At 37.7% G+C, this 21394-nt stretch overlaps 2 protein-coding genes across 4 annotated transcripts in view; one reads left to right on the top strand and one right to left on the bottom strand.

Moving 5' to 3' along the window:
• The first annotated feature begins 100 nt into the window (after positions 1–100).
• NDUFAF7 (NADH:ubiquinone oxidoreductase complex assembly factor 7) lies at positions 101–15060 on the top strand. The gene is made up of 10 exons (XM_058551417.1): positions 101–172; positions 452–615; positions 4453–4533; positions 5497–5607; positions 8473–8686; positions 9546–9604; positions 10318–10428; positions 12791–12934; positions 14070–14243; positions 14778–15060. The coding sequence occupies exons 1-10, from the start codon at positions 118–120 to the stop codon at positions 14991–14993; spliced, it is 1329 nt and encodes a 442-aa protein (XP_058407400.1). The 5' UTR covers positions 101–117; the 3' UTR covers positions 14994–15060.
• Positions 15061–15967: 907 nt separating this feature from the next.
• The window catches only part of PRKD3 (protein kinase D3), an 89737-nt gene continuing 84310 nt past the window's right edge, over positions 15968–21394 (bottom strand). For 2 of the 3 annotated variants that reach the window (XM_058551415.1, XM_058551413.1), the window contains 2 exons: positions 20396–20481; positions 15968–19529 (listed from right to left, as the gene is read on the bottom strand). In XM_058551415.1, the coding sequence (XP_058407398.1) occupies positions 19356–19529; positions 20396–20481 (260 nt within the window). In that variant the 3' untranslated portion in view covers positions 15968–19355. The remainder of the gene's footprint in view (positions 19530–20395; positions 20482–21394) is intronic. The other variant, XM_058551414.1, reaches the window with a different exon arrangement.

Genomic DNA, 21394 nt, shown 5'->3' with positions numbered 1-21394 from the left:
CCCCACAGCTTCCTTCCGCTTGGCGGCTGACGTAGTTCCTGCAGGGGGCGGGTCCCCTCCCGGAAGTGGCCGTAATCCCCACCCCCGGGCGGCGCGCAGCTGAGTGGGAAGTTCGGCATGAGCGTCCTCGTGAGGCCTGGTGTGGGGCTGCTGAGCGCCCCTGCCCGTGCGGGTAGGCGTTCTCCTCTCCGGTGCCCGGTTGCCGTGGAAACCGCCCGGGGGCCTTCCTCCGTTACGGGCCCCCGGGGCGCTCTGGGCGGGAGACGGGAGTCCGGCCTCAGACGCGAAATGGCTGTGAGGTCGTGGGCGGCGTGCTGCGGCCGGGGGTCCGCTTTCCCCGCTTCGGGCGAGGTTAAGGGGTAACGAAGCCGCTTTGAAAGCGCTCAGGCCGCAGTGCACTTGCAGATATTAAGATGTTTAATGGGTCCCGTTTCATGTGTGTTTTTCGCAGTCATTCCCTGTCTTTGGAGAGGGAAATACTTCAGCTCCGGGAAAGAGCCGGCAGAAAACAACCCGGTGACTCCAATGCTGCGGCATCTTACGTACAAAATCAAGTCCACTGGCCCCATCACTGTGGCCGAGTACATGAGGGAGGTCCTGACCAACCCAGCCAAGGTATGGGTCCGGGGCCCGAGGGCTAGGCCTGCTGTAGCAGCTTTGCGAGATGTGAGCCAGGAGGGGTGTGCGCCGAGAGGGGCCCGAGGGTCCGCCGCCCGGGCAGTCGGGGTGTCTTACAGGGGAAGAGCCACCCCGAAGACCTGGGGACAGATTAACTTAACCTGGTCAGGCTGGAGCAAGTCAGCGGCAGTGCCATTAGAGAGGAGAGGACAAATTCCCAGGGAGTTCGGGAGTCAGTGTAACCGATTGGATTTATGAGCTGAGGGAAGGATGACTTCCGTACCTGGACTGATGGTAGATGGTGGAATCATTTCTCCAGGAGATGGGAATGCAGGGGGAGGAAGGGCAGCAGCCGACTTAGGAGGGAGGGGAAGGACAAAGAGTCCAGTCGATATATTAATTTGGAGTTTATACGGGACTCAAGTGGAAATCTCCAGTAGGCAACTTGAAATATGAATTTAGTGCCTGGAGAGCTGCCTGTGTTGGCACGGGGTCAGCAGGCGTTGGAAGCATATTCTGGGTTTTCTTATTGAGAATGGAAGGTCTGGGTCTTGATGCTTCTAGGGTTAAGCACTGTCACAGCTTTCTGACCTGCATTTCCTTGTCTGCTCTCCAAAGCCACTTGGGGAAAGCCTGTGGTCCTTTTGTTTTAGAATGTTTCACCTTATGCTAGGTTGAAATATGAGCTCTGTGGAATTCTAGGGTTGGTTTGGCCTATTGCTGTTGGATTTGGTGGAGTGTCCAGAGGTTTAGTAAAGGCCTGTACCCAGTGCTGCAACCTACCAAAAGTTCATATAAGGAGAAACTTTAGAACCAACATCTCTGGGTTAGGGTGAAGGTCCTCCGCTCATCATTTATTCCTTTATTGATGCTTCATTTATTATGGAGCATGACACTTATGTTCTAGTGAGAAAATGAACTATAAACAAGGAAACAAATAGTTAAACAAGATAATTATAGATTATTGTAAGTGCTTCTAAAGGGAAAAAAACAGGTTGATAGGATTGAAGGTAAGTAGTGCCGTGGGAATGGGGGTGTGTAGAAGTTCATAGGTGGGTGGCCAGCACATTTAAGCTGAGGCTTGAAGGATGGGGATGGGCCAGCCTGGCAAAGAACTGGGAGAAGCGAGTTCCCAGCTGAGGAACGGGAAATACAAAGTTTTTGAGCTGGGAAATCCCTTGGCACATAGAAGGGAAAGGCTGGAGAGCAGTCACTGGGGGTGGGGGGTTGGTGGTGAGGAGAGTAGTATGAGATGAGTTTGGAGAGGTGAGGATGAGTATGATGATGAGTATGAGATGAGCCTTGCAGTTCATGCAAGGCTTTCATGGAATTTATATTTTTGTGTTAGTGCAATGGGAGACCATCAGGAAGTGCATTTTATGCATATTGTGTTGGCAGTGACATCCAGGTGAAGATAGTAAGTGAGCAGTTGTCTCTTGAGTGTGGAGTTCATGAGAAAGATTGGGTGTGCATATATAAATTTGGTCATCATCAGTATATGGATGGCATTAAAACCCAAGGAACCAGGGAGAGTGTACTTAGAGAAAAGAAGGTTTCCCAGGATTACACCTTGAGGTACCTCTTGAATTTAGAGTAGAGGTTCTTAACCTAGGGATCCTTGAATAGAAATCAGGGGGTTTGCGAACTTGGATGGGAAAAAACTACTCCTTTATTTTCATTAACATCTAACTGAAATATTTAGCATTTCTCTAATTATGAACATAGGCAACAACCAAGTAGCATCAGCAATACTGAGACTTTAGCATAAGTGGAAATCAAATCACTGGTATTGTTGTATCACAACAGAGTGATCACAAGTATTTCAAAATACCATTGTGCTCATGTGTACTTCAAAACTTCATTACTGTTAGACCTTTGGCTCTGTTTTTTTTTTTTTTTTTTTTTTTTTTTGGTGAGGAAGATTGGCCCTGAGCTAACATCTGCCAATCCTCCTCTTTTTGCTGAGGAAGACTGGCCCTGGGCTAGCATCCATGCCCATCTTCCTCCACTTTATCTGGGACGCCGCCACAGCATGGCTTGACAAGCGGTGTGTCAGTGCACGCCTGGGATCTGAACCAGCGAACCCCAGGTCGCTGCAGTGGAGCGTGCGCACTTAACTGCTTGTGCCACTAGGGTGGCCCCTCCATTTTGTTTTTTATACACTTGCAAAGATCCGTATATATTACTGTATCACAAATTTGTTAAATATTTAATAAGTATTTTTCAATTGATTTATTTTGTAATCTTGTGTATTTTAAGTCCTGTGCATTTAAAAACTTTCCATGAAGGGGTCCATAGTCTTCACTAATCTACCAGAGTCATTCATAACACATGCAAAAAACGCCCCTGAAATGCTTACTTATGAAGGGAAAGAAAAAGGCTAAAGGGGGGATGTTGTGTGGAGTGAAAACAAATTTTTTTTAAAGATGGGAGTGACTTAGTTCTATTGCTAATGCTGAGAGGGAAAAGTCAAAGCTGTGAGAGAAAGGAGGTGAGAACAGTCCTGGCCTGTGAGAGCTGTGTGAGTGGTGGCGAGGATCCAGAGCACAGGTGGAGGGATTAGGTGTGGATGAGAGCAGAAGGGGAAGGCGTTTCATCCTTCGGGTCCCGAGGAAAGAGTGGGAGCAGGCGGAGGCCAGGTGGGGTCAGGAAGCCGAGGACGTCGTATTTAATGACATTCTTTAATTCCTGTGTGGGCAGGAGCCCAGGTCACCTGCTCAGGGGCTTGAGGAGCATGGGGAGTTTTTTAACAATCCATTCTTGAGTGTTTCTTGAAGGTGAGGCATTATGCTAAAACTTGGGATATGAAGGTAAATAAGACATAGTGCTCGCCCCCAAATAATTGTGCCTTCTGGGGAAGAACGTAGACATATAAGTAAAGAAGCTCAGAAAAGGAAGTGCTGGATTTAGTCTGAGGTTCGAGGGCTGGAGGAGGAGGTCAAGGAAGGTGGCATTTGAGCAGATTCAATCTTACTGAGATAAGATTGCCAGCAGAAATGGAAAAGGAGAAGGGAGAGCATTTGCAGCGGCATGGATGTGTGGACAAGCAGGGCTAATTTAAAAAAAATAATAACTTTTTATTGAGATATAATATTCAAATAGGAAAATGCACGAATGAGAAGTTTACAGCTTGGGGCCAGCCCGGTGGCGTAGTGGTTAAGTTCGTGTGCTCTGCTTCGGCAGCCCGGGGTTTGCCGGTTCGGATCCTGGGCGTGGACCTACACACTGCTCCTCAAGCCATGCTGAGGCGGCGTCCCACATAGAACAACTAGAAGGATGTACAGCTATGACATGCAACTATCTACTGGGGCTTTGGGGAGAAACAAGGAGGAAGATTGGCAACAGATGTTAGCTCAGAGCCAATCTTCCTCAAAAAAAAAAAAGTGAAAAGTATACAGCTTGATGAATTTTCGTAAAGTGAACACTCCCCTACCACCGACACCCAGGTCAAGAAACAACATCTCCAGCAGGCAGGGCTAATTTGGAATAGAAAGTGTGAGAATTTGGAGGAAGAGGCTGGAGGGGTAGGCAGGGTCTTACTGTTGGGTTGTGGGAGCAGGGAGAGATGGGGAGAGTGTGGAATACTGTAGAGATGAGGATTGCATGGTTTCTGCCTTTATAGTCAAGGAGTAATTGTTTTTCTACCAGTTCTGCAAAATAATTGTTACTTTGTAAAATTTAGGTAAAGACACTGTGTTTATCTTATTTAGAAGAGAGAACTTTCTTACTAAACAATTGTTTATTTCATTGTATACATTATATACGATTTTGGAAGGGTGTTTTAAAAAGCCTTATTTGAAAATTAATTTTTCTCTGTTTTCTCTTTTTACTTAGGGATATTATGTGTACCATGACATGCTAGGAGAAAAAGGAGATTTCATTACTTCACCTGAAATAAGTCAGATCTTTGGGGAGGTAATATCCAGTGTAAACTATAAAAGAAATTTATATCACAAACATTTGAGAGCAGATTAAGTTGTATTATTCTATAACAGTGTTTTACAGCTTGGTTTTTGTGATTCAAAAGTTTTAATTTTTTAGTAGTTTATATATGGAAGGAATAGTGAGCAACAGAGGAAAGATAATGGTATAGAGGACATTTGAAAAGTTTATACTTTTCTGTAGAAAAGGAAATGTAGAGATAAGAGGGACAGAAAGAAAAGAGATGGAAGTAAAGAGGTTGGAAAATAGAACCAGTTGAAATATGAGAATGGAAGGAGGAAGAGAGACAGAAGGAAAGATAAAGAAAAAAGAGGAGAGTGGCAAAGAAGGAAGAGAGAAAAGATAAAAAAAATTGAGAAATTAGTGGAATCAAGGTGTGCTCTAGAGCCCCCACCCGTGACTTAGCCATAGTTACAGTAGAAGTCTCTCTTTAAGAAACTTTATATTCTTTTCAGGAATATTAGTTCATTTATTTCTATATAAGAACCTTTGATCAATTTAGAAATAGGAAATAATACACAAGAGGAAGTAGAATCCAGATATTAAAAAATATTACTTATACTTCAAAGCCATGTAATGATTGAAATCATATAAATATGAAGAAATGGCATAATCGTTTCATGTGTCTATTTGCTTTCAAATACTACTACCTTTCTGTAAGTGATATCCTCTTATATGTGTCATGGGACCTTCTATAGCGGAGGCTGCCTTTTAACTGTTTTCTCCTGTTATTAGGCTTCCTGAATGGTTTCTGTAGTAACAGTCCCAGTGAAGGTCCTGTGTATATATACATATATGTACGTATGAAATAACATACATATGGTTGTATGCAAACATTTTGCTTTCTGGTGTAAAGTGTGTATTTACATGGAGATATACATTGTGATATACTTTTATACTTTATAATATTTTAATGTAGTTTTTTCCTTGTCACAGCTGCTAGGGATATGGTTCATCAGTGAATGGATGGCCACTGGAAAAAGTGCAGCTTTCCAACTGGTGGAACTGGGCCCAGGTAGAGGTACCCTTGCAGGAGATATTTTGAGGGTAGGTAATAAAAAAAAAGTCTTATGGTCTCACGTATGTGAGTCTTACTACTTTTGACCGAGTTTGCAAACTTCATCGATTTCCTTGGTTTTCAGTCCTACTTCCTTAATCTTAATCTCATATTTCTCAACTAAAATATAATGTCAGAATAATGTAATGAATCATTACTTATTGTTATCTGTTTGTAAGCTTAAAAATGGGAGTGAGGAGGCAATTGTGAAAGCTTAAAGTGTAGAACATTTAGAAGACATTATGGGAAAATATATTTGTCTTCTGTGGGGAAAGAACTTTTTAATTATATAGAACAGAAGCCATAAAGGAAAAGATGAATAATTTCAACTACATTAAAATTAAGAACCTTTTGTTCTTTAAAGAAATTAGAAGCTTTTTGTTCTTCAGAGACTCCATAAAAAGAGTAATGAGACAACAAAGAACTAGTAGTTAGAATGTATAAAGAATTCCTTTAAATCAGTAAGAAAGTGACAGATAACTCAGTAGAAAAGTCAGGCCAAAGATGTGAATAAGCCCATCATAAAAGAGGAAATCCAAATGGCCAATAAAAACAAAAAGATGCTCAGACTTATTGATAGCGAAATGAAAATTAAAATCACAGTGTGATACCACTGTATCCTCAAAATTAGAAAATCTGACAACATCAAGTGTTGGTGAGGATGAGGAGATGTGGAGCAATGGAACCCTCATATATGTGCTGCTTATTACGAGTATAATTTGGTACAACCACCTTGAAAAGCTATTGGGCATTATCTACTAATGTCAAAGTTACTTATACTGCGTGACCCAGGTATTTTACTGCTAGGCATATACCCTGCAAGAACTACTGCCTGTGTGTACTGGGAGACATGTACAAGAAGATAGCAACCTTGTTTAGAATAGCAAAAAACTGGAAACAAACCAAATGCCTGTCAATGGGAAAATAGATCAATAGATTGTAGTACAGTCATATGGTGGAATACTAAGTGCTGTGAAAATGCGTGAAATCACAGCAGAATGCAACAAAATTCAACATGGAACAAAATGTTGAGTGAAAATAGCAATTTGTCAAAGAATTCATATCATATGATTCTGTTTATATAAAATCCAAAAATAGTCAACATTAAACAATATGTTTAGTGATACAAATATATTTAGTAACATTTATAAAGAAAAGGCAGGAAATGATAAACTCGAGATTCAGAGTGGTGGTGACATCTGAGAGAGAGGAAGGAAATGGGGGCTTTAAAGGTAAAAGTCATGTCCTATTTCTTTAACCAGATAGTGACTATTATCCTGTGTATCATTCTTTCTATCATTCTACTTGATATTTTATAAAAATATTAAAAAGGAATATTGTTTACAGTACATAAGTAATAGTATTTATTAAACTTTTATAGTTTATACTGTTTTTGAGTTTATTTCATGGGTACCTGGCAATTCAGTGTAAAAAACAAAATACATAATATAAATTTAAATTTCTTGATGCTATATCATTTTTGCTTGAAATTAGGAATTGAAGGATTTTTTTAAAAGAAAGTTTATAAACGTCTCACACATAAGAATCCTGGTTATATTATATTTGAGGGGAAAAAAAAAATCAAAACCACTGATTTAAGTTTCCAAGGCTCTATTTTATATCTCTTTAAATTGGCAGTCATTTGAATATAAAATATTTAATAAGAGCCTCAAATAATATAGTCTTGTTTCAAGTACTTTAAAAATCAAGCCCACAGCTTTTAAAATGTATAAAGGATGCTTTCCTAGATCAAGTCCTCAGAACTCTTAAAAAGCCAAAGAATTTAAAGGAATTAAAGAAAATAGCCAAACGTATTACAGATCTGTTTTCAATTTTTTTTTTTTTTTTTTTTTTTTTTGTGAGGAGATCAGCCCTGAGCTAACATCCGCCAATCCTCCTCTTTTTTTTGCTGAGGAAGACGGCCCTGGGCTAACCTCTGTGCCTATCTTCCTCCACTTTATATGGGACGCCGCCACAGCATGGCTCACCAAGCAGTGCGTCGGTGCGCGCCCGGGATCCGAACCAGCGAACCCCGGGCCGCCGCAGCGGAGCGCGCGCACTTAACCGCTTGCGCCACCGGGCCGGCCCCCTGTTTTCAATTTTTATCTTAACTTTCTGAAGGATTTTTCTCTTGGGAAGAAGTTTTTCCATTTATAGTTTCATCTCAAAACTAAATTTGGAAAAATCATTTTGTCTGTATTATCAGTCTGTACCTGCGTATTCAGGTCTGAAAAGTAGGAGGCAAATCAGTGAAAATTAAATTCAAATAAAAAATAATATTGATGTATTTTATGCTTTTGAATTTTAGCATTAAAATATTGGTAAAATATTAGTGTATTCCTTTTTTCCCCTCATGCTTACAATAAAAAAAATGTGTAGCTAGGAAAAAACTGAAAATGTGGAAGAATCCCAGAGTTAAACTGTCAACGTTTTAGTGCCATTCAAATTTGATTCCCTGAAGATAGAGTTTAATCCTCTCAAAGATGAGGTTATTTCATAGACATGGTGGCTTTATAAAATCAAGGCTATATTCATTTTATTTCCTTGGTCTTTTTTTAGACTCCTAATCTGAATCATTGTTTTTTTTGTTTTGTTTTTAGATGCTAAATCTTTTATTTTCATTTGTTAATCATAATTCTAATGTTTATCATTAGGAAACTAAATTGTGTACTGTCTATTTCTTCTATAGATTTTACTTAGTAACTCTAATAGGTTATGGTTCTCACAGACTGCTGGAGAGTAGCTTGTCTGAGAAACAGATCTCTTTGAAACCAAATATTACTTCTGTGACCTGGGCAAATTATTGAGGTAAATGGTTGGAAAACGTAAATTTTTTTTTGTCTTTTTGTATTTAGGTGTTCAGTCAGCTTGGATCTGTTCTGAAAAACTGTGACATTTCAATACATCTGGTAGAGGTGAGCCAAAAATTAAGTGAGATTCAAGCATTAACACTGACTGAGGAGAAGATCCCATTGGAGCGAAATACTGGATCTCCAGCATATATGACAGGGGTTACTAAGTCTGGAATTCCAATTTCCTGGTATCGAGATCTGCAAGATGTTCCAAAAGGTAATTATTTTACATTGATTAATGAAAGAATGTTGATCACAACCCCTCACAGAATTGCTAGGTGACCACAGCTTTGAAGAATGGTGTAAGAGTTAGCGCTACCAAGTCCCTTATCCATAGAGAATAGTGAACTTCTTTCTACAAAAGAGCATGTATTGGAAAATAAAATTGCCTAACATTAAGGAGAAATCAACTTCATGCGGTTTTACGAAATCAAAACAAAACAAAGACCAAAGTGTAGCTCTCTGTTGTCCTTTGTAGCTTGTCGCTACCGCTAAGATAGTACTGATGATGAAGCAGCCCAAGGCCGCAGGGGCTGAAGGAAGCAGTGTTGCTAGATGGGTTCAGTTTAGTTACCTCATCTTTTGAACATTCTTATTTGCTTAAAGGGAAGCGAGGGCTGGTGAGAAGATCCCTGCACTCATCAGGCATCTTATACTCAATGAGCTCCACCTCAAACCTAAGGTGGTGGTCTGACTTTGGGCAAGGCACCTCAGCCATTCCTAGTCTCAGCCGTCTCGGATGATTTTAGGAAATTCAGATCCTCTTCCAGCTAACAAATTTGAGTTCTAATTTCTTTCAGGCCTAGTAGTGAGTAAAGATTAAACTGGTAATTGAGATATATCAGCTCTCTGACCCTGATATGTGGAAAATGAGAGTAGTAATAATGTTCTTTGTACGTTCTGCAGAGTAGGTGTGCCTTGAACAGGTGGATGATTCTGTGGTAGTGATGATTATGCAAGCATTACAGCTTCCAATGTGAAGAAATAGGCATTTTCTTTTTGTTAATGTTCAAAATAACCAATTAATTGCCTTAAAAATGCTGAAATATTAATTTTTTTCTTCTTTTCTCAAATAGAGTACAGCTTTTATCTTGCACATGAATTTTTTGATGTTCTTCCTGTGCATAAGTTTCAGGTATGATGGGGAAAAAAGTCACATTTATAATTGAATAACAATGTTGTAAGAATAAACATTACAGTAATTTAATTATTCTGTATATGAACATGTTGAAGTTAACTATATTTGGAATTTTGAGGAATATAAATAATTGAAAAGCAAAAATGAAATATTAAGTAGAATTGTTAATTCTCTTAGGATAATTATTAAGAATTCTTAATTCTCCTGGGATAAAGATGTCGGCAAATATAACATGGTAAATGGCTATAGTACAATGAAGGATTATTTTATAGCAAATATTCTTACATTCTGTAGATTAAGATTTTTCTTCGTTCTTTCTGTGAGGAAATTTAAGATCTGGTGGTAGTGTTTGTGTACTGGTAACTTGTAAGGCTAAGAGTATGTATTGTTATGTTGTTAGCAAAAGCTTCTGATTAGTCCTCCTGAGTCTGTTTTCCATTTTTTAGGCACTTTCCCTCTATGTTGCTTATTTTATCTTCCACAGTGCCATCTCTTATCTAAACAACGTTAATAGTTTGCATCTATCAGTCTAGTTATTGTTCAAAGGAAATGAAGTAATGCCTTTAAGTAATTTTAAGTTGGGTAAAGTGCTCTGTAAATGTTAGTTATCTATCTTACAGATGGCAAGAGGAGAAAACTAATAGTTACTTTGGTAGAGGCAATTTTGAGAACTTGCAGATATTTGATTTTATGCGTTATTTTGTGTTTAGAAAACACCACAAGGATGGCGAGAAGTATTCATTGATATTGATCCACAAGTTTCTGATAAACTGAGGTTTGTTTTGGCGCCTTGTGCCACTCCAGCAGAAGCTTTCATACAAGTAGGAATAAGTTTTTTCTTCTTAAGTTTATTGCCAACCAAATCTTCAAAGTTATATTTTCTGAATTATTATTTTAGAGTTCCTTTACGGGGGAGATTTACACTGGCAACATGTGAGGTACTTTTTATTAATGGTGAAAAGTGCAGAGGATCTAGAGTCACGAGACTGGGTTAAAATCATTTCTTAGCTGTGAGACCTTAATGTAATGTAATAAGAAAGTGCTCACCCAGCAAGTTCCTTACCTTCTCCGTTTACCTTAGTTCTCTATCAAATGGTGACAATATCATCAACTTGACAAGAAGAGATTGATGTCTGTGAAAACAGTGTAGTACAGCGTATAGTAAAGTAACAACAATAACTATTTATTGAGTACTTTATATGGATTACTCTATATTTTCTCATTTAATTCTCAAAACAACTCTATTATTAGGTAAGTTTTATTGTTAGTCTCTTTGGGCTACTGCTAGAGCATGCCTTTTTTTCTTATGCTTCCACCCAGATGTGAATTTGATTCTAGACTGCCAAAATGGTAGGTTTACTACTGTTTCCTGTTGACCTCAAGGAGTAATCACAGGAGCCCGTCTATCTTGGGGTTGTGTTTAAAGGTTCAGAAAAACCTGTACTTCTCAGGAATGTTTGGACTTTAGATTGCCTGTTTTATTCCTTTTTTTCCAGCTCAGAAAAAAAGATTTCTCCTTTCTAGACCATAACTAAAAACTTCTACCTCAGAAGTTATCAGTTTTAAAAGCACAAGAGCTTTTAAACATAAACCTATGAATTAAGTTTTCTTTGCAAAGCGTAAGTTAAAATATCAGCCTAAGCACTTAAACATTTGTTTTTTCATATTCTGCCTACCTAATTGTACCTGAGTGAGAAAAAAATTCATAAAGCTACCAACAGCTAACCCCCTGGACCTGGGAATTGTGCTTTTTTTTAGTTCTTGACTTGAGTAGCATTCAATTGTGGGAGAGGGAGTGATGATTTTCCCTCTTATTTGAATGGGGCGAATGGTAATAGAATCTGTTATCTTGAAGAGCAGTCTGAGGTGGTAAGAATGTCAGCATGGTAAGCTGAGGCGTGTCAGCTTATGCCTGAGGTGGCTGACCTCATGGTTTTTATAGTTAAACCACAGTAATTTATTTAATAGCACTAGGGGCTAAGTGGTTTGTTTCCTTTCATCCTCACAACAAGCCTAGTGTTTATGTAATGAGGAAACAGACTTGGAAAGGGTAAGGAACTTGTCTCTAGTAAGCAGTAGGAAGAGCTGCGAGTCAATAACTCTATACCTGATAGACCTGTGCCATTACAGGCAGAGACATCAGGGCAGGTCAGTACTTTGTTTTTAATAGGGTGTTAGGAGGGAGCAAAAGTTAATGTATGTTTTCATAATGAAGAAGAAAAATTTTCATTATCTCAGGAATTAGTGAAATTTCATATATACTAGTCAAGTTGACAAGTATTAATGTTTATTGTCATTTCACTTTTAAGCTAATACGCACTTATGGAGAACCCTTAGTTAATAGTTGAACATCTTAGGAAATAAGGGCCTCAGGTACATTGGCACTAGTTCATAAGCTGATCTTTCTAGATATAGGACATATCATTGGGATACCTTTGCCCCAACAAAAGGCATCATACTATACTTGCTTAATAGGGTCTGTTTTCTTATATTGGGTTTATATCATTTATTCTTTCAGCACAATTTTTTGAGTGTCTATAGTGTACCAGGCCCTGTTCTAGGCAGACAAAAATTCCTTTCCCGTGCTTTCAACCCAGTGGAATATATTTATATGAATTATAAAAGTATTATCACCATAAATAAAATGGTAATGTACTTGGTCACTGGAGGGGGTGGGATTGGGAGGGCATACTTTTTATAAAAGTGATTAAAATTAAAATGTCTTTGTAAACTTAGTGGACAGCATCCAAGAACCAAGGAGTTCTGTATAATAAAAAGGATGTCATGGGGGCCGGGCCAGTGGTGCAGTGGTTAAGTGCGCGCGCTCCGCTTCAGCCGCCCGGGGTTCGCAGGTTCGGACCCTGAGCGCACACCGATGCACTGCTTGCTAAGCCATGCTGTGGCAGCGTCCCATATAAAGTAGAGGAGGATAGGCACGGATGTTAGCCCAGGGCCAGTCTTCCTCAAGAAAAAAAGGGAGGGTTGGCATCGGATGTTAGCTCAGGGCTAGTCCTCCTCACAAAAAAAAAAAAAAAGGATGTCGTGAAAAGTTGAGTGTAGACAACATGTTCATGTTGGGAAGGAATTTATTTTTATTGTAACTAAGATATACTCATTGTAGAAAAACTCTAAGGAAACAGTTCTTTTGAATGATGTATTTTGATTCAGCTGTTCTCTTACTAGCGCGATGAAACAAGGGATCACGTGGAAGTGTGTCCTGATGCTGGTGTTATTATTCAGGAACTTTCTCAGCGTATTGCACTAACTGGAGGTGCTGCACTGATTGCTGATTATGGTCATGATGGAACTAAGACAGATACCTTTAGAGTATGTATAATTCAGTAACATGATTTATCAGAATTTAATTGGTAAATTAGTTATCATTTGTTAGGTTTGAAGCTCATTGAAGATCTTTATCTTATCTTTGGTTTCTACAGTGCCTAGCATTGTTGTATTACATTATTTTATAATTAATATTAATTCATATAGTTGTAATTACTCTTAACCCTAGATCTAACTCCTAAGCCTAAGCCCACTGTCCAACTCTCCTTTGAACAAGGTCTGAATCATCTACCTTCTTCCTTACATTGCAGAACCTAGGTTTGCATAGATCCTAGTGAGCATCTGAATAATACAAATGGAAAGATTTTCTTAAAGTTCTTAAAATTTTCTCCCCCTCCTTCATTTAAAAAAAAATTTTTGGTACTTTGCAGATTTGATCTAGCTACAGGAATATTCAAACTTTTCTGTCATATTTTCAACATCTTTTTTCCTTTCCAGATGTATTTTTTAATCTTTCTAAACAGCTTATGTTCTTTGAATATGATCAATTCTGTTCAAAATACTTTAATTGAAATACATTTAACTAGATGCTATTAGTCATTGCCTAGATCTGTGGTTCTCAATTTCTAACTTTATTGTAACTAGGAAAACCTGGAGTTTGTTCAAAATGCCAATTCTCTAGCGTTACCTCCAGGATTCTGATTCACTAGGTCTGGGTAGAGCCACTAACATACTCTCAGGTGATTGTGATGCACATGGTTGATGGATACACTGTGTAAAATACCATCCAGGTTCGGATGGATACACTGTGTAAAATACCATCCAGGTTCGGATGGATACACTGTGTAAAATACCATCCAGGTTCATATAACCTGAATTCAACTGGAGAATTAATGAGATCTCCTCTGTTCCATCACCAGAGCCATTATTAAAATGTTAAATAACTGTCAAGAGCAACATCTTCAGGCACTCCAACATTGTATTTTATATTGGGTTTTCCACATAGCATCTTATTTGAAGAAAGGGTACTGATGCATTATGAGTTTGTAAACCACTGATTTAGGGCATATTTCCCTTTATAAGAGTTATGTAAAATGTGCTAAAATGGTAGCATTTCTTTAATCTTGATAATGAAACCATAAAAAGACAAAAACTCATCATTTTTAAAATTACATTTAAGGGGTTTTGTGGCCACAAGCTTCATGATGTCTTAATTGCTCCTGGAACAGCAGACCTCACTGCTGACGTGGACTTCAGTTATTTGCGCAGAATGGTACAGGGAAAAGTAGCTTCTCTGGGTCCAATAAAACAACAAACGTTTTTAAAAAATATGGGCATTGATGTCCGGCTGAAGGTAATGATTTGTTTTATTTCACTATCATTAAATATTGTAATTTCATAGTATTTCAAAAAAATATTTTAAGTCAGTTCACCCGGTCTTAATACTATTATAGTTAGCCAGATCCTTGGTGTTCCAGTCTTTTCAGTAGTGTAGGGTTTAGTGGACCCAGACAGCCTGGGGGAAGAGTATCCTGGTGAGTTTTCATGCATCTCCATATGAAGTAGAATTAAGACTTCCAAGTAGTGTTCATGTTCATTAAAAAAACTTGACCACGTTTATGGGTATGAATTTTATAACTTTTCTGAGGACATATTAACCCTTCAGTGTAGATCAAACCAAACTGGGAATATTTGTTAAACATAAATCCATAGGTTTGGGTCACAGCAATCTATGTTTTTAATAAGCACCCCATGATTCTGAGGCAGGTGATCAGAAATTACGTTTTAAGCACTGCTTTATCGAATAGCTAATAATCACTAGTATTGCTGCATATAACTAGGAATCCTTTCTTCTGGTTATTTTTACTAACAAATTGCTTCTTTTCAGGTTCTTTTAGATAAATCAGATGAGCCATCATTGAGGCAGCAGTTACTCCAGGGATATGATATGTTAATGAATCCTAAGAAGATGGGAGAAAGATTTAACTTTTTTGCCTTGCTACCTCATCAGAGACTTCATGGTGGAAGTCATCAGATGAATGCACATCAGTCAAAACCCTCTCCATCACCTGTAGCTGGGTTTGGTGAACTTGTTTGGCGGTGATATTTCAGTTTTGACTTTTTACCAAGTCTGCCTAGGAAACCAAAATAAAGGGAATACATTTCATATATCACAGGTAAAATAAGTATTGAAATATTTTCTCTTCACTGCTCTCGACACAACTGCTCACAACTCAATTGTGTGCTCTCAACTTAATGAAACAAGTTATTGTGAAACTGAGTTTCCTTGAATAAGGCTAGTTGCTGTATTATACAATTTTAAAAAGTAAACATGAACACTGATAGGTTTTTATTAAACCAAACTGGCCATTCACAGGGGACTGATTAAATAGAATTATTCATATATTACTTTTTAAAATAAAGTAGAGCAGTATGTTCTTATTTATTTATTTATTTTTCCCCCCAAAGCCCCAGTAGATAGTTGTATGTCATAGCTGCACATCCTTCTAGTTGCTGTATGTGGGACGCGGCCTCAGCATGGCCGGAGAAGCGGTGCGTCAGTGTGCACCCGGGATCCGAACCTGGGCCGCCAGCAGCGGAGTGCGCGCACTTAACCACTAAGCCACGGGGCTGGCCCTAGAGCAGTATGTTCTGTCGTAGAAAGATCTCTTAAGATTTAGTAAGTGAAGAAAGGGTGCAAAAATGTTTTATAGTTACGGTTTCCATTTTTGTTGGAGAAAAGCTACATTTAAAGAAATGCTTATAAGTAATTTCATAGAAATTAATATATTAGTACAGACTGGTGGTTTTCTGTTTTGTGATATTTACTTGTACATAAAAAGTAAGGAAAGGATGCCCAATAATCACCATTAAATTTCCCAATCTGGAAGTGGGTTTGAGGTGTATGAGCTTATTTATTTGTTCTCCTTTGTGGTATCTGAATTTCTTACCATATGCGTTTGTGAATTTTATAATTAAAAACAAAATTAGATTAAACAAGTTTTTCAAGTCATAGTAAAACCAGTAAATCTGACATATACTTGAAATATGAGAGTAAACGTAGACTACGTAGCTCAATTGTAAATTGAACTAATTCTTTATTTTGAGATATATGTCAAGGTTTAGTTCTATAATCTCTCATTTTTTGGTTCATAGAACTTTTATATTAATACAAAACATGTGGACTTTCTGAAGACTTATATTAGCAACACAAATTTACAAGTGACATTAAAGGAAAAGAATACTAGTCATGTCTTGAACTTATGGCTTAACTATTATTGCAAGTTCATTGGCAGAGTGATAAACTGTTCTTTTTATTGCTTCTTTGGCTTAACTGAGAACAGGACTACCATTCTGCAGCTCACTCTAAAGTAAAGGAAGATGTGGAGGCATTCTTTTCAGATGCTGCGCAGCCTTGGGTCATTCCTAGCCAGTCTTATTCTATTTCCATATTTATTTTCTTTTTTCAAAGACTTGAGAATTTTTAGATGAAAATGCCCATAGTTGGCCCTTCCCAATTATTTAATAGTTTTTATAATTAAGAGGGAGGAAGTAGGCAATGCCTTATATCTTAAAACCTGGGAAATTAACTTTGATATTAGGTACTTAACTTATTTAATTCTGGCAGTTGAAATAGTTGAATATTTGATGGCAGTTCCTGAAAAATTTATTATTCCAAACTTTCATTCAAGAAATGAGACCTCCAGATAATTACCTCAAATTTCATATAAAATTATAATAATGAGTTGTTTTTTATTTTAGGAAGTTAAAAAAAGAATCAGTGTTCTTAAATATAGCATTATTCCATTTACAAATACTATTTTTCCAAAATAGTTCTTTTTCCAAGGCCTGGGCAAGTAACACAACCAAATAAAATTTTCTTTGGATACCTCTACTAGAGATAGGCTCAGGTTTTCACATGGAAAAGTATGGTGATATGGAAATACATTTTATTATCAAGCTTCTTTGAGGATATTTACAAAAGTGGGATGTAACAAAAAAAAATATAAAAACGTACTGAACAGTGTCATTATGGACTACTTTGTACATTATCAAATGTTTCTAACAATTATTTCTTATACAAACACAACTTCAAGGCAAAAAATGGTTATGCAAGTTATACAGTATCTGGAGTAGTTAGTCAACTCCAAATTATCTGACAGTGCCTTTACAAATTTTTTTAGAAAACTTTTTAGGTGTTCAACAACAACAACAAAAAGAGTGCAATTAATTTCATGGCTTGTAAAGTTTGATTATAATAAGTATAGCAAAGAAACATCATTCCAGTTAATTTTCACCTTATGCAGTAAAAACCATAATAGGGTGCCTCAGTAATTCAGAATTACTCCGTTTTGCACACTGAAATAAACAGACTTACTTTGGAGAAATTTGGGGAAAGTTGTCCTCTATCACAGGGAAAATACATTTCTAAAAGGTTTTGTAAAATTAATTTTTAGAATTCCTATATGAGAATGAAATAGTGAGAGATGTGGAAATGTCTCCTGGAGACATTTATGGGTAGGCAATACAGCAGAGTGATTGGGAGGGGTTTAGAGGGACTTGAGCCACACTGCCTGGGTTCAAATCCACATACTGTGTGACCTTTGGCAGCTAGTTACTTAATCTCCCTGTGCCTCAATTTCCTTATCTGTGAGATGGGGTTCATAAAGCTTTCACCTCACGGCTGTTGTGAGGGTAGGTTAAAACATGTCAAGAGCTTAGAACATAGGAACACTGCATGTTTGCTACCACTCTCTCAAGGGTATTTTTGGTTCTGGATAAGGGAGTAGCTTCAAGGATCTCTAAAGGCCCTCTCAGTCTTAGTCTCTTCACATACAAGAACATTCTTTTCCTTTGCTACCTCAAATTCAGTGGGCAGTGATAGTTAACACTTTTATATTTTTTAGTTTATTGAATATGTTCATACATATCTGATCTTCACAACAACACTATGAGGAAGGTAGAAGCAAGAATTCTGAACTTCATTTTACAGATTGAGGAACATGAGGCTCAGACAGCTCACCAGGCCAACACAGCTAATAAAGAATGGAGCCAAGACTTAAACCCAGATTTTCTGACTCTAAATTTTTTGCTCTTTTTTGAGAGGAAAAAAAAAAGGTCTAAAATGATTACTGAGGAATGAAGAAACAAAAAGCCACTGGATTTTTAATAAGTGGATGGTCCAAGATCTTAAACTTTTTTGGGGGAAAATTATTAGTAACTTTTTAAAAGCTATGAAAAAAATCTAACCTCTTAAGTCAAATACTATATTTCAGTAGAAAACAATTTCTTTAGCTGGCTGCTGGAGCTGAAATGTTAAGGAAAAAAAAAGTTATTTCATTCTCCCATTTGCTCTGCTGATAATATAGCCCTACCCTTATAAAGTGTTTCATGCTCCACCCCACCCCCATTCCCCCAGATGGCTTAAAATAATAGATTTAAAAACATTTCGGATATCTGTAAAGCCCTTCTATAAACTAAGGGAAGAAAAAAAGGATACTGTTTGCTATTCTTTCCTTAGCATTAACTGACCCTGCACTGACCTACTTTTACTATATATTTAATTTTCTTCCTCAAACTATTCAGCCCTGTTTAAAGGTAAATTGGGTGCTGAAGTTTAGATCTCTGCTCATTGAGTGCTGGAATCCAGTTGTGGCATCACAGTGGTCTCAGTGGGAACGTGAGTATTCAGCAGCAGAGTTGAGCTGTGAGAAGACAGACATAACTCAGCACCTAGACCAGCAGTTCCTACTCCCGGTTTTGTAACATCAGTTGTCCCAAATTATCTTTGAGGCTGTTGCAGCACACTCACAAAAGGTGACAACTTAATTTTTAATTATGTTGTAGAGAGCATGTTCAGATTTTTAAATCCAAAAAGTTAGACATCGCTGTTTTGGAGTCTTGACTGACTTAAAAAAGAAAGGTGAAACAGTGCGGCACTCCTACTCTAGACATCTAGGAAAAACCCCTCAATGGTCAGTTACACAAATGTTTAAAAGTCCTCATAGGAAATCGCGTACTGGTGACCTCTCAGTTATCTCTAAATGCAACCTGTTGAGTAATCAACCTTACGACTCTTGTATGATGTGGTCAAGCTATGTACTAACTGGACTCTAGCTTGCCTTTTTCTCCTGTTTTAAAAATAACATAAGAACAGGAAAGGGAAGATAAATTAAGTGCCACTATTGTACTAAAGTGAAGTATTAGGAAAAGATACAAAAACCAGTTATTGCTTATGCTATAAAAATTTATGAAAAGCTTCATCTTGGTTCCATTATGTGTTATTACTCAGTTTCCCCTCTTGTACCTACTCATTATGAACTACAGTATTGGTGTCACCAATTTCTTATATTTCCTCATGTCTTTGCATCCTTGCAGATGACAACCTACAAAGAACAACAGTTGTGCAGCAAAATGTCAGTCCATAGAATGAAAACCTTCCTTACTGAAGTTAGCTCATTGAAAATTAAGGATCTTCTTCCATATCATCTGGATTGGGAGCCATAATGAAGTGTTTTGGGTATACAAGGTTGTGTGTGTATGCATGTATTTCCCAGCGGGCATCATCACTCTCGTGTGTAATGTAACGTTCTCCAATGCGAGTTTCAAATTCTCTAAGGTCAAGCCAAGTCTGATAGTCCTAGAACAAATGAATTAAGAACATAAAAGAAAGCAAATACCGTCAACCTTTTTTTTTGCTTAGCATCCTAGTCATATAATTGACAACCCTACTCATTAGTACTTGTTATTCAGTAAGTTCCATTTGTAATATTTTAAATTAGCAATGTTAAAGATAAATACTTTTTCAAATTCAGAATCTAATTAAGAAAGTAACTAGTTTCTGAAATTAAAAAAAATTGCCTCAGGCTTCTGAGGCGGCTAATAGCAATCATTAAAACATTTTGTCCTATACCATGAGAGGCCTACACCTTCCTCCTCAAACTAGGGAAAGTGCTTAGAATCTATTATCAGGATACTTGAATAATCACTGCGACTACTATGATGGCACTTGTTTTGAAGTTAATTCTACCCCTCACTCCCTTTAAAACAGTTCTAAAGCTTTCTTCTTTATTCTGCAGTTTGGGGGTATCTTTTGACAAATGTATGCAATAGCTTTTGGGAGAATTAAGCCAAACATTTTAAATGGCATTTCTGATCTCCTCAATTGCAAATAAATATAAACCTTTTAGGGACATTTTAAAAGTAAAATATATTTGACAAAATAATATGTCATGCTCATCTTACAAAAAGGTGAAATGAACACATAAGGCCCTATAAAAGGCTAAATCATTGCTTTCGGTTCATGGGAGCTGAATTGCATTTAAATGGTGTACTACAAAACCTCCCAAGATTCAGCCACAGGACAGATTAATCACTGAAGAACACTTACGTTATTCTAAGACGTGGAGGATCTGTTTGATCTTAGAGTGGTTTCATGGGATAAGACAGGTCACACTGAACTGTTCAATTGAGGATCACCCAACAGAGACAGACTTTTTTTTTTACCTGTAGCCAGGGATGACTAAGAGATTTGTCCACGCTGTAACGTTTTCTCATCTTCACTTGAAGTAGGTTGTTTATCAGATCAATTGCTAAGGGAAAAAATAAAATTAGATACATCAATTTGGGTGTATGGAGCACCCCAAACTTGTGACTCTACCTGGAAGGCAGTTCAATCCACAGAAATACAGGGTTGAGGATTTTTGCTTCTTAAGGACATGGCCATTAAGCTAACATGTAGTGATCCACAAATGTTTACTTAACAGTGTACCTGTTTTATTAAGGAGGCAGTAGAGTACAGGTTAAAAAGTATAGACTCTGGAGCCAGCCTGTTTGGGCTGGGAAGTTGTTCTGCCACTAACTGCGTGAGGATCTGGGGTCAGGTTACTAAACTATATTGTACCTGTTTCCTTATCTGTAAAATGAGGCTGTTGAGTTGAAATTCGTTTAATACGTGAAAAAGGCTTAGAACACTGCTTAGTACATAAGTGCTAAGTATTAAACTATTATTATTTCAAGATGAATAAAACAGACTGATTACAAGCTGATTTTTCTGTTTTCTTTCCCCTCCAATGACACCATGTTGTTGTCTAGTCCCTGGCTTGGTCTGGAAAAATAGCCAAAGCCATTGCCTTGTCTCTACAGATGTGGTTAGACTTAGGTGATAACTTATTACCAAAAGTTCCTACTCAACAGGCTTTAACAAATAAGATCATGGTGTTTTGATGTTTGTGGTGAGATCTTGGTATACATATTTTATCCAGTTATTTGGAGAAATGGACGAACTGCAAAACTGAAGCAACCATGTAATTATATACTGACTGTAGTCCCATGGAATGATATATTTGAAATAGTGATACTAAGGCCTGGACCCAGGGATGAGCCAAATGAAAGACTTATACTAGTTGTATTTTTCTTCTATATGCCACAAAACTAGCAAAGATTTTCCATAAGTATTTTAATTGTGTTCCAAACACTTCAAACCTTTATCCATTGTTCCTTAAA

The sequence above is a fragment of the Diceros bicornis genome, chromosome 12 (genome assembly GCF_020826845.1).
Source record: "Diceros bicornis minor isolate mBicDic1 chromosome 12, mDicBic1.mat.cur, whole genome shotgun sequence".
Classification (NCBI taxonomy): domain Eukaryota; kingdom Metazoa; phylum Chordata; class Mammalia; order Perissodactyla; family Rhinocerotidae; genus Diceros; species Diceros bicornis.
Note: the sequence above shows the minus strand (reverse complement) of the source record. Positions and strands in the feature narration are given on the sequence as shown.